Raw genomic sequence first — 13,022 nt, 5'->3', positions numbered from 1 at the left:
CCTCATTATAACCTGATTTAAATTAAAATTCCTTCTATCTACTGTAATGATAAAATTACAATACAACTGAATATAGCCTCTCAAATTTTATAGAATACTTACAATTACACGTATTATCTTAAGAGTTACAAGTTTCGTGTACTTAAATGATGCATTCTTTTTCACCATTCATTGTGCCCTATTTGAAATGTACAAGTACCTGCGGGAAGCTTTTTTTTTTTAGCTTCTTACAAAATTTGTTAATAGTACTTTTAAAAACCAAATATACATACTTGTATACATGTTATAGTTAAAAGGAAACATAAAAGAAGAAAGTTCCATAAGAATCAAGGATCCGATAAGAAATATTAACACTGGATATCCAAACAGTACAGGGACCTTTACAAAAAATTGTATAAAGGCTGAAACGCCACTTTATAAAACATTTTTACTGTTGCAATTGACACCTGAAGAATACTTAAGAGTAGCAGGAGTGATCAGAAGTAAAATTTCTGCTTGGCAAGCATTTACAATCTTCTACCCTTAGCTGTTCATAAAGTATCGACCATGAATAGGAAAACAAAAGGATACATGTAAATCAAGACATTTAAAAGCTCTTAGAAAATGAGGTATATATTTTTTGAAAAAAACTCAAAACCAAAGGCAGATCAGGGAATCCACAGCCCTCTGAATGTTCCTGGACTCCTAGCTCCTAACAACCCCAGCAAGCATGGCCTTGCTGGCAAAGGTTCATTGGACCTGGAGTCCTGGAAGATTCAGAGGGGCACAGAATCCACCCTGACATAGATCTTAATACTTTTTTATAATAAAAAAATAAAACTTACTGGCTAAATCACTTTGAAATTTCCCATCTTCCTTTTTTTTTTAAAGTAACATCTTGAAAGGTTGGACTCGTACCTACAGCCCCAACATGCAAAAATATCTTCCACTGTTGTGTGGGTTTTTTAAATAAAAAAATCCATAGTTCGTATATCTATTACTACACTGGAAATTTCCTTTGAAGAATAGAATATAAAAAAAAAAAAATAAATGTTGACACGTAGAAACCATACTTCTACAGCAGTAATAGAAAGTTCATCTGCTGTCACCAAACTCATGGCAAAATATAAAAATGAAGATACTAGTCTCTCACCAATGAGCTAACAAGTCTTCTGAAGGCAACATAAAGGTCTGGGTTCGGGAGGTCATCTAAACCATGGTTTAAATTATCAGGAACTAACTGCGGCGTGCCTTGGGCTCCCCTTGTCCCTCTTCTCCTTCACAACACAAGAGGAGAGCAAAAGCTTACACTTAAAACCACAGGTCAACATTATTTATGAACAGTGCTTTGTTCTTAAAAAAAATAAAAAAACAATCCGGCTCAAACCATAGTTTCAGAACAAGTCACAATCCCCAATGTAATACAAAACTTTGGTTTGTTCCAACATGGAAACAAAAGCTTTCACTCCTCTCTCGCACACAGAGGTAAAGTGGAAGTGCTCAAATTCAAGGCTGTCCTAGGTGATCATCTAAACCAGGCCAATAGCTTTGCTCAGTTTTGTTTCTCTAAAACCACATTTAAGGAAATTCTTATAAAAGATTCACTTCACTGGGGATGAAAGGAAGGCTTTAAAAATCAGGTTCGTCTGGTCCCTCTAAACAGCTGCTACCGTAGATTTCTGGGAAGGATACCTCTTCATCACTGACATCTGTTTCACTGCTGTTCTCAATATACTTGTTTGGTGGAATATACTTGTTTGGTGGAACTTTGTTCAGCTCCAGAAAGCCAGTAATGAGCTTGGCCACAGCTTCTACATCACTGTTGAAAAGACACAAGCAAGAGTTAGCAATTCATGTGCCCACTTGAGGTGGTCACAAAAGTGCACAAAATATACAAAATATCACCGGTTGGTGGAGGCAGCAAAAATAAAAGTACTCCTTAAGTATCCCTTCCACTCAGGGCCGACCACAGAGCAGCAGAGATGCTGGGCCCAGGGCAATTCACACTGTGTTCCCCATTAGCTTCATTACTCCCCTGGAGATGATGGCGGTGGTCCTGATGGTTTTTATTAAGCTCTCAGACTGGGGTGGGTACTCAAAATATGCAAGGCTTTTGTCTTCTAATCACATAGTGCAGGCATCCCCAAACCTCGGCCCTCTAGATGTTTTGGACTACAATTCCCATCTTCCCCGACCACTGGTCCTGGGCCGCAGTTTGGGGATGCCTGACATAGTGGCTGCATGCCGCGAAGACAGGAGCATGCCTTGTTCCCCCCCACACACCTGCTTCACTCCTCCCTTCACACAAGCAACCAAACAAGCCGGGAAGTCTCAGTTAGTTTCCCTGTTATGTTTGAACCAGCAAATTATGATTAATGGCTTTCAAACAAGCCAGTATATTAAGCCAACATTAAGACATGGCTTCTTATCCTGTCTTGTTTGGAAGCCATAAGCATGCTTTCCTAGTTTGGATGTTATAGTCACCCTGCCTCATTTCTTAGCTCATACTAAGAGAGCAGTGAAGGAGCTCTCCGAGGGTGTACAAGGTTTAAAAGGTGTTTAATATGTATGGTGCTCTCAATGGAAGCTAATTATGTGGCTCCATAGCTCTTAAAATGATAACTTCTATTCAGAGAGAATCTTGTCCTTGTAGTTGTATACAAAGTTCAGTAACAAGACAACATAATAAACATCCAAATTATTTTTGATGTTAGAAGATTTAGGACAGAAGGAAATACTTGTTCAAACAGCACACAGTTGAACTATGGAATTCACTACCTAGATGGCTTTAAAATGGATTCGGACAAATTCAAGAAGGATAAAGCTATCAAGGGCTATTGCAGGCTTCCTATCACTGGGCCTGATTCAGCAGGACTCTTTAAGTTTTCTTTTTTAAACTCAGATTTTGAAGAACTGTCTCAATTTATGTTTTTACATGTCAACTTCAGTGTTATCCGCACCTAGGGTTCATAGTGCCAGAACAATATGCATGCAACATGTTCATCAGCTGCAGTTTAGATTAGAATGTACTACAATCATGAAAATATACCCCAGCTTGTTAAATACCAACCAAAATATACAATTTAGTAGCTTTGTGGCGTATTTCCACCATGAGCAATTGGTGCAGAAGAAGTTGCCTGCCCCAGCTTCAACTGAAGCCATCATACACAACTCAAGAAAAGGTAAAAGTAAAGGACCCCTGGACAGTTAAGTTCAGTCGAGGTGACTATGGGGTGCGGTGTGCATCTCACTTTCAGGCCACAGACAGCTTTTGTCCACAGACAGCTTTCCAGGTCATATGGCAAGCATGGCTAAACCACTTCCAACACAACAGAACACTGTGACAGAAGCCAGAGCACACAGAAATGCCGTTTATCTTCCTGCTGCAGTGGTACCTATTTATCTACTTGCACTGGCGTGCTTTCGAACTGCTAGGTTGGCAGCAGCTGGGACAGAGCAACGGGAGCTCACCCCGCCATGGGTATTCGAACCGCCAACCTTCTGATCGGCAAGCCCAAAAGGCTCGGTGGTTTAGACCACAGCACCACCCACATCCCACAACTCAAGAACTGTAAGTGGCACAAGGTCAACTAGATTATTGAAAGTCATATTGTCTGCCTAAGGTTCAGTGATGCTTCCTCACAAATCCTGAAGAATCACAGAAGAGAAAATTCATACTGTACCTTCTGCAGCCCATCACTGCACTCTGTGTCAAAGGGTGTGAAAACCCAGTGACAAATCTCAGGACAACTAGGTAGCCCTTCCCAAAGTAGCGTACTTTCTCCTCTTCCACATTCACAGCCCGAATTTCATTCAATGGAACCACCACTATTTGACAAAGGATCAGATTATTGTTAGCACTGTGATTCCAAGCAACACTTGCTGTGTTTTTGAAACATTACACTCCCATATCCTACACTTAGTAAAAAAACAGTCCAGCCTTCCTTTCATGCTGCTGACAACTGCCTATAATTATTTTAAGGACCAACAGAACTAAATGAAAATGCAACTGAGGCAATGGTAAGTTAGGTTTTCCAAATCCTTCACCAGTAATTAGTGGCACAGAATGTTTTTTTCTGACAACCTCAGTCTCAACATCCATTAAAAACAATAAACCCAATGTTTAACCCTTATGGCAGTCAAAATTGTTTGTTTAGAATAATATATATATAAACCATTAATTAAAAAAACCCTCTACACAATGTGCATAAAACAATATAAAACACTCACCAGTGATACAAAGTTAAAAGCAGCAAATATTAAAAACAAGTGTGTAAAACTCAATTATTAATCTGGATAGACTCGCTGAAATATTTTTATCACGAGTCTAAAATGATCTAGTCAGGGTGCCTGCCTAACATTAATAGGCTGTTCTAAAGCATATGTATGTGCTGTGACACTGAAAGATTGACTCCACGACGATGTCTTGAAAGGGTTGTGCTTGAGAAACTGAACGAAACACTGAGCTTAGATTCCCAACATCCTGGTGCTGTCTTCTTTATTGTCCAGGATAAACTCTTCACCCTTCCCCATAACTAACAGGTTTTCTTTAGTACAGTGTACACACAGTCCTGGACTCGAGACAGTATATATTTGGTTGCTGCACAACAAATGTGTCATACTGCTACATTTGTGGCTTTACCTTGTTCGTGACCTGCCCTTGACAGGGTCAGCAGCTTCTTGTAAAGGTTGAATGTCTTTAGGAAAACTTTTCCCGAATTCTTTTGAAATATAGCTTCCTATGCAGGGGAAAGAAAAAAAACCAACCACCATATCACAGCATAGAATCAACTGTGGGAGTGTGGGAAAATAATTGCTTTTTCGAAAGGCAAAGATAAGGGCTAAGGGTAAGTACCCCACGTCAATTATTGTAGCAGTTATGTAAATATATAATAACAGAGGATCATTGCTGTCTCATTATTGGATTACACCAAATAAGCTTGTTCCCAGGTCCTTCTCCCAAAGTGAAACCTACCAAATCTCACAGTTTTCACAGGAAGTCTTAAGATGCTTTTGCTTTCTCTCACTGCATATACTCTGGTAGATTAACTGAGAACTCGCTTTGGCCCTTCTCCGAGATACTGACAAGCAACATTAACAAAGCAGTTTGGACAAAGCAATCTGAGCAAGCATTTGGCTAAGGCAACCAAGGCTCCTATTCCTAGCACACTGCTTACCTCCCACTCCTCCAGATTTTGCACAGCTACGAAGAGACAGCCAGCAAGATAAAAGAGTTTCCATCCCAAGCTGTCTGAACAGAAAATATTTCAAATTAGTTGCAAACATCTAAACCACACCCACCCTTAGAACTAGTATCTTATTTCAACAATCCTTCTGAATTGAGATCTTTATCTCAGCTGGTACCTGTATTGAATATGCATGTGCTATTGTTTTAAACTACAGTCCACTCGACTTCCAAAACGTTGTAAACCAAAGTGCGGAAACCAACTGTTCCTGCAGCCAGTCGGAAGCCACGGAAGCCCCATCAGACGTTCGGCTTCCCAAAAAACGTTCAAAACGTTCACTCACTTCCAGGTTTCTATCATTCAGGAGCCAAAACATACGAGTGCCAATGCATTTGACAACCAAGGTACGACTGTATATCATTGTTTTTAATTGTTGTATATATGCAATTGTTCTAACTGTTGTTGTATATATATTTGTACATATATTTTTACTATTTTGTAAATTGCTTTGTGACACCTCCATAGGAACAGACTCATAAAGGAAACTCAAGAATAGTAAAACCAAACACATTTTGTAAACTGAAGAAGTCACCCGTTTGGTAATGAAGCAATTATTTCAGTACGTTACACACACTGTGCCACGGAGAGGCATTCAGCTTTCTGTCAGCTACAGCTTTGCAGCAAATGCAGATATCCTCCTTTTAAGCCAGATCCTATTTTTACAGGCTTTTGAAACCTTAATGTTGGGTGCTCTGAAGCAAGGTGAGAAGAGACAGAGCCTTTTTCAGGTGTGATCCATTCCTGCCCCCTCCCGCCCCTCCACAACAGAAGACCCTCCCTATGAGGCTCACCCAGCACTGAAGTAGATGTCCTTTCAGCCCCAGGTAAAAACTTTATTTAACCAACTTTATTTTCCAATATGACATCTAAACTGTTCTTTTAACTACGATTATTTTTATTAGCTACTGCTGGGTTTAATCACGTTGCTTGGGTTTTTACTGTTCAGCTGTTTTCATTGTTTTCCTCAGTTAATTAAGTAAGATCCAACCATAAGCTTCTAGCAAAATTATTAAGCCTTACCTTCACTATAGTAAGCAGCAGCCAGACCTACAGAGGAGATCCCTAGAAAGAGAAAGGAGATATATGAATTTAGAATTTACTTTCAGCTACTTAAATATTCTTAGTACTTTGCTCTTAGAAAAACAAGTTTTATGCATGTGCTGACAGGCCTTTTAAATTTCAGTGTTTTTTTTGTTAATAATAATAATAATAAATTTGAGTTAACTATTCCACTGAATGCTATAACAATGATCCATTTAGGCAAGTGAGAATAAAATATTTCTTAAAATCCAAATAAGGAGCCAGATATCAAATTACCGGTAGGCCAGTTGTGTGACATCACTAATGACTCTAAGTCTGTTATATCATCATGAAAGTTTCAGAATGCCTTCAGAGTTTTTCCAGTTGTGTATTTCAACTTGTTGTATGTCTGATCAGCCTGTGGTCTTTTGGAAGACCATTGCAATCTGTCTTCATTGAGCTTAGAGGACTTTCTCAAAGATTATAATGTGTAACATGGAAAGTGTGATGCAAATAGCAAATCAAATGTGTTCATCTGCAACAACTGCATTATCTTGCTGGCTATTGAGGGTTTCCAGAATCAATTGCAATTACTGTTGGTGGAAGTGGAGCAGAAAAATATTGTTGGGGGGGGAGGGAATTGGGTTGTATTCAAGTGACGTTTCTTCAGGGTAGACCCAGTGGAATCCAAGGGCCCAAGATAGCCATGGTCATTAATTTTCATTGGTTCTACTCTGAATAAAGCTTGGATGGATACAACCTTAGGTTACTGAGCCTGGGATCCCCTTTACATTATGGAATATTGGCCTGCAACCATCGATATGTAAAATCTAAACCCACCTGTCCAAGTTCCTGCCCATCAGATGAAATCCAAGCCTCCCTCTCTATATTCACTACGGATTTCCCTGACCCAAGGGGCCATAAAGACAGAAGTAAAATGTCCTCTCCAGCAGTAGTGGCCAGTGCAGCGGCGAAGTAGGGGCACTGCTATTCTCCCGGCTTCCAAACACATCACATCACAAGTGCTTACTGTCCTAACTAGTAATGGTTGGTGGCGAATTGGCTTCACCATGCTGCAGCACACTGTGCCTAGTTCCTGACACCTCCCCCTTCAGTAAGTACCCGCAACACACTTTGTTTGGAAGCCAGGAGGGCAGCAATGTCCCACCTATGTCACCACACCGGAAACTATTGCTGTCCAGCAAGCTTTTAATTTGGATTTGTTTTTGTACACATTTGTTTTAAATCATTTTTAAAAATGGAAGCATCAACCTATACAAAACTGAAGACTTACCTACAAGGAGAGACCAAGATCTGATACCAGGTGATCTCGTCAAATGAAGAACAGAGTTTGAGTGGTCTTCAACCAACATATACATCTTGAGAAGTGGGGGCAAATCTGCAGAGCTCCTGAATACTCACAGAAGCCGCCTACAGAATGACAGGGAATAAAATGACAGGGAATAAAAGACTCTGTTTACAGACCCTTGCCATATCTATCTTGCCCTTCATACTTTGAGGCATACCTCAGTCCCACGTTAAATTTATGTGGTGTTTTATTATCAAGCGCAGAAATTCTGAGAAAAGTACAAAGCCATACACCTAGTAATAGGCCAATCAAATTTGTCTACTTTAAAGCAGAATGTGCACTCCCAACATCTGAATATGTGAAGTCTGTGGTAGCTTTTTCACTCATATGCTTTAACTTTAACAAACAGAATCTACATTCAATTTTCCAACTTTTAAAACCGAAGTTTAAACTTTTGTTTTATACCTATCTCAATATCCAAGCCCTAAGAAAGCCGAACAAGTGAATAGTTATTCTTACATGTGGAGTTAGGAGCAGGTCTACCACACACTAGTTTGCCAGGTCTATATTCAGAGAACACTACGGCATGTACTGTAATATCACCAACGAAGTGGGTGGGTGGGTAAAGGAAGCAACTAGTCATCCATCTTTACCATCTATAATACCCCCAAAACAAAAACACATCCACCAGAACCAATGGAAGATCACACTGTGGCAAAAACAGGAAATGTACGGCAATATTATAAAACAGAGGCAAATTGCGACTTGGCAGCCACACCTTCTACTTTTAACACAAGCAAGAGTCAAGAAAGAGAGTTTTCCAGTTTCGTCAACTTCATTAAATGCAAAAGCACTTTGTGATTTTTTATTTATTTATTTTACAAAAACCCACCCCACCAAAGCACCTAAGAGATCTAAAATTTACTTTCTGCCTTGTGCACAATTGCATCGCTGCGAGTATCACTACTGAGCAGCGCGCACATGATTTCAAAAGTGGAAGGGACAAAAAGCGAAGTGTGCGTAGACATTTTCCCCCTCCATTGACCATTTTGTGTGTGTGTGTGTGCTATGCAGTCAGAAAACAGTTCTGGGAACTGGACCGCACCAGGTATCCCTCTGCCCAGCCTCCTTCTCCTATGCAGGAGGAGACGCCCCCCTCTCTCTCCCCGTTAACAAGCCCGTTTGCGGTCTCCGCTCCTGCCCTCCCGGCCCCCATCTCGCCCTCTCGCTCCCACTAACTGCCACCCCCTTTCAATCTTCGGCCCTCTCCTTTTCCGCCCCCCGCCCCACTCCCGATGCTCCCACCGCGCAGCCGCCTCCACCCTCCTCTCTGGCTCACCTAAGTCGTCGCTTCCCAATTTCTTCTCGGGCGGGAAACGCTCCAGAACCATAGACGTAAACCAGAGAGTCCTACACAGTCGACCATAGAGAGGGCAAGGAAAGAGAGAGAAAGAGCGTATCCCTTGAACACCATAGATCTATATCTATAGAAAGCTCTCACGGAGGAGAATCTTCCTCTTTTTAGGGTAGATATGCGATTGTTTCGAAGCACCGCAATGAAAAGCAGCCTGTGCCCCCCCAACCTCACTGTTGTTGCATATGAGGTTTTTGCATTGGCTCCTATGTCTCCTTGTCCCACACGAGAACCCTCCCAAGAGAAAACTACGGAGGCGGCTCTGAGATAGCTCCTTGCTCGTCTTGAGGAGTCGTTTCCCCCTTGAATCCTCGTGGGTTAGTCCAATTGAAGTTGGGCATAAATACAGTATTAAAAAATCATCATCATCCGGTAGTTTCCGTACTGAAGGGTTTTTGTTTCAATTAAATTTGAATTCTCAGACTGACAGAACAAAGTACATAATTACCTTATAGCATGCATTTCCAGGAGGCAATATGAAGAAAAATACTCAAGCAGCACACTTGAGTTCAAACCATTGCATGGAATAAGAGGCATCAATTTATAAAATCAGCCAAGGCATAATGCTTTTATCCTTTTATTTAGGGGATTTCTAACATCAAGTACTGGAAACCAGAAATGCGCAGTGGTTCACCCCATTCTGTAATCATGTAGTATTATAGCCCTTTCCAGAGAGAGAATAATGAGTCAAACATAGGTAACAGTAAGGGGGGATCTAAGCTAGATTTCAAAACTTTACTACAGTAAAGCAAATTGTGTCATGATCCGCAAATTACAAATTCACAGGGATAGCTAGGCAGGCAAGCTACTAAAGTTGTTCAGGCTGCCATGGATCTTACTTGGCCTCCTAAAGCGGATACTTACTTGCCACAGGTCAACAGACAAGTCTAGCCCCTTACAGGGATGCTGTACTAATTACTGCAGGAATACAATGGAAGTGTTTTAATTTCATTTGCATGCCTGAGATAAGCCAGCATTATCATCCTTGTATTCCAATAGCCTTCCCTCATTTAACACTGTTGCTGTACAATTTGGAAACCAGTTAACCCATCATCTGTTCCCCCAGCATGCGCTAAGGCTGAACAGAGAGTGCCTTGCACCCAACAAGGTTAATGACTGTGGTGAAATTTGAACCAGGGTCTTATCATACCGCTCATTAGTTATACTCTTGGCAGTAAACTTCAACAGCTTGGTCCAGATTATCTTAAGGAGCATCTTTCCTCCATAGCAGAGGGTGAAGTGGGCTGCTTCTGATAACACTTGATGGGGGAAGAGATGAAGGCTTCTAAATGGTGCAGCAACAGTTTTAAAAGTGTTGCCTTGTAGCAAGTGAGGGCACTGAAATCCATTTCAGGTAGTAAAGTTCCTTGGACTGGCATTGCTTTTCCATTTACACCCTCCTACCCATTAAGGTCTGCTGTCTTGAGACCAAAATTAAGTAGTGCTGTCTTGAGACCAAAATTGTTCCTTTAAAGCACGGGTGTCAAACACAAGGCCCGGGGGCCTAATCCGGCCCGCCAGACCTCGTCATGTGGCCCGCATAGCCGCCGCCGACAATAGCCGCTGACAGTAGTTCTGGAGCCTGCGATTGGCCGAGGGTCAAAACCGGGGGCAGGGCTGCAGGCGGAGGCCGGGGCGCTGGAGCCGCGCTGATGGCCTTGGCCAGGGAATTTCAATTTCGAATGAGGCTGAGGGAGGCGGTGGCACAGCGGCCAGACGGGGAAGTGAGATGCAGGAGGAGGAGGAGGAAGCCCGCCGAGGAGGTAGGAAAGCCCTACAGGCGCCGCCGGCAAAGTTGGTGCCGGGAGGTGGGCGAGCGAGCGGGCGAAAGGGATGCGGAGTGAGCCTGAGGGGGAAGTAGGCGAAGCGCAACAGTCGCTCTTTTGATGGAGCCGGGTTTCTCTTCCCTCTTCCCCCATTTTCTCCTCATAGACACTCGGGAGGGTGCCTGGCTTTTGCTCTGCCCCCCACCCCCGGGCCGCCCTTTGGCTTCTCAGTTCCGGCGGAGCTGCTCCCCGGGGGGCGGCCGGGAGGGAGGCGGTGACAACGGCACAGGTTCCTGCTCTTCCCGCTCTGCCGCCGCCTCCTCTCAGCCCCTCGTGATGTAGGGCTCCAGATGGAGTCGCCTCGCGGTTTGAGTAGGTGGGAGGGGATTTTTTTGGGGGGGAGGTTTTCAAGCCTCCTCTGCCTGCAGTCCCGGTAGGGAGAGGCGGCGGCGAAGATGACAACAGCGCGGGTGGGGGGAAGAGCAGCTCTGAGGCGAAGATGCACGTCTGCTGGGGCTGCCGCCGCCTTCCTCCTCGGGAAATCCGCTGCCCTCCCTCAGCGCGAGGGGAAGGGACTCTGGCGCTGAGGAGGGAGGATGCAAAAGCAAAGCAGGGAGTTGGCGCTGCACCGCATGTTGCTGCCCCTCTCCAAAGCACGGGGTGGGTTGCAGCGTGTGGCATCCTGCCTAGCGGGGTTTGGGTGTGCGCAGGGCGGGAGAGGGAAGCCCTCTTTCCATCTGCAGGTTTTTAATCCCAGCAGTGGCTTTCTCCTTCCTGCTGAAGGTTTAGTTGAGCCCCCCCCCCCCGGAAGCTGTCGATCCCCACCTTTTGCTCAAATTTCCCTCGTTTACATCCCCTCCCACACACGCGCCATGACGCAGGAATGTGATCCGCGTGGGGGCGGGAATGAGCTTACATTATTGCAAAAAACAGTAATAATTGAATGCAGTGACAATAATTTATGATAATAAAGAGTGGACACATAGTCCTACAGACACAACCGGCCCTTTGAGGGTGACCAAACTGCTGATGCGGCCCCCGATGAATTTGAGTTTGACACCCCTGCTTTAAAGTAAACATTCATTGCCTTTAAAGCGGATGCTCCTTTCCGCAATCTGCATGCAATCTAGGAATGGCAGGGCTGGCTGGTGCTGCCTGGGCCCAACATTCTACAGGCCACAGCCACACATTCCTTACAGAAAGAAGTATATGTACAATGGAAACATTGGCATGTGACAAACCAGACTGTTATGCAGCATGCCATAAGGCAGCCAGAGAACATGTGAGTCCAAGGTGCACCTGCCTATAAGTGCCTGTTGAGCAAAGGTTACATTTAACAACACTCCCAACCCATTTAAACAAGTGAACCAGGAGACATCAGGAAAGAAAGAAAGAAAGAAAGAAAGAAAGAAAGAAAGAAAGAAAGAAAGAAAGAAAGAAAGATCACCAACAAATCTAACTTGGAGAAAGTGATTCCCCCCCCCCAGCATTTCTTAAATTCGATCACAACTACTCTAATGGAGAGCTTGATGCAAAAATGAACTTTATATAGCATCTCAGAAGGGCTTCTTCACATACAGCTGATTAGAACATAAGAGGGTTGTTATAACATTGTACTGTACAGGGTTTCACCAGCTCATCTAATAGCTCTACAATTATGCACAATGAACAAGCAATTCCACTTTAATTTCCCTAAGTGTCCCTATTGATGAGACAGAAATAATAAACATTCCTATTTTTGATGTTTTATATCAGCCTCAACTTAACCTCTCCATGTCAGAGCAGCTCAAGGTTGTTCAGAAGCTATTGATCTGGGGTTGCTATCCTACCTAAGCCAACAACTCTTGTTTACACTTGGAAATCCAGGATGTTTTAGCTACTCTCCCTTGTCCAGCTCCTCTGCACTCCTTGGATGGTTGTGTTCTTGCAGAAAATTCCTCAATCCCTATACTGTATAATATTTTATAGGATACCTCAAGAGATAGTTACCTTCCTTACTTTCAACTTACTTGAGCCTCTGATTAAATTATTACCCATGTAATAAAGTACAACATGCTCTAGATGAAAAGGTTATCTCAGGGTCACTGGTCATATAACCAAAGGAAATGAAGTCCTGGAAGGCAAGTAAAGAAATGCAAAACATCTCTGTGTATATGTGGGATGGCAAATGCCCATTAACACCTACTGATCACATTATGAATTTAAAACATGAAATCTCAAAACAGTAGTTCTCAATAGGTTTACCGAAAACGATGTTTTGACTCAATGCTATGAAGAACAAATGTGCA

At 42.9% G+C, this 13,022-nt stretch overlaps 1 protein-coding gene across 2 annotated transcripts; it reads right to left on the bottom strand.

Moving 5' to 3' along the window:
* Positions 1-71: 71 nt before the first annotated feature.
* LOC118079887 (cytochrome b-245 chaperone 1) lies at positions 72-8,987 on the bottom strand. 2 transcript variants are annotated; one of them, XM_035104598.2, is made up of 7 exons: positions 8,894-8,987; positions 7,540-7,676; positions 6,246-6,287; positions 5,157-5,230; positions 4,622-4,718; positions 3,663-3,807; positions 72-1,798 (listed from the first exon to the last, which is right to left on the bottom strand). In XM_035104598.2, exons 2-7 carry the CDS (start codon positions 7,622-7,624, stop codon positions 1,609-1,611), a joined length of 633 nt encoding a protein of 210 aa, XP_034960489.1. In that variant the 5' UTR covers positions 7,625-7,676; positions 8,894-8,987; the 3' UTR covers positions 72-1,608. The 2 variants fall into 2 exon arrangements, with proteins under 2 accessions (XP_034960489.1, XP_034960490.1); XM_035104599.2 differs by lacking the exon at positions 8,894-8,987 and adding an exon at positions 8,074-8,685.
* Positions 8,988-13,022: the final 4,035 nt, after the last annotated feature.

Source organism: Zootoca vivipara, chromosome 2, assembly GCF_963506605.1.
Source record: "Zootoca vivipara chromosome 2, rZooViv1.1, whole genome shotgun sequence".
Classification (NCBI taxonomy): Eukaryota; Metazoa; Chordata; class Lepidosauria; order Squamata; family Lacertidae; genus Zootoca; species Zootoca vivipara.
Note: the sequence above shows the minus strand (reverse complement) of the source record. Positions and strands in the feature narration are given on the sequence as shown.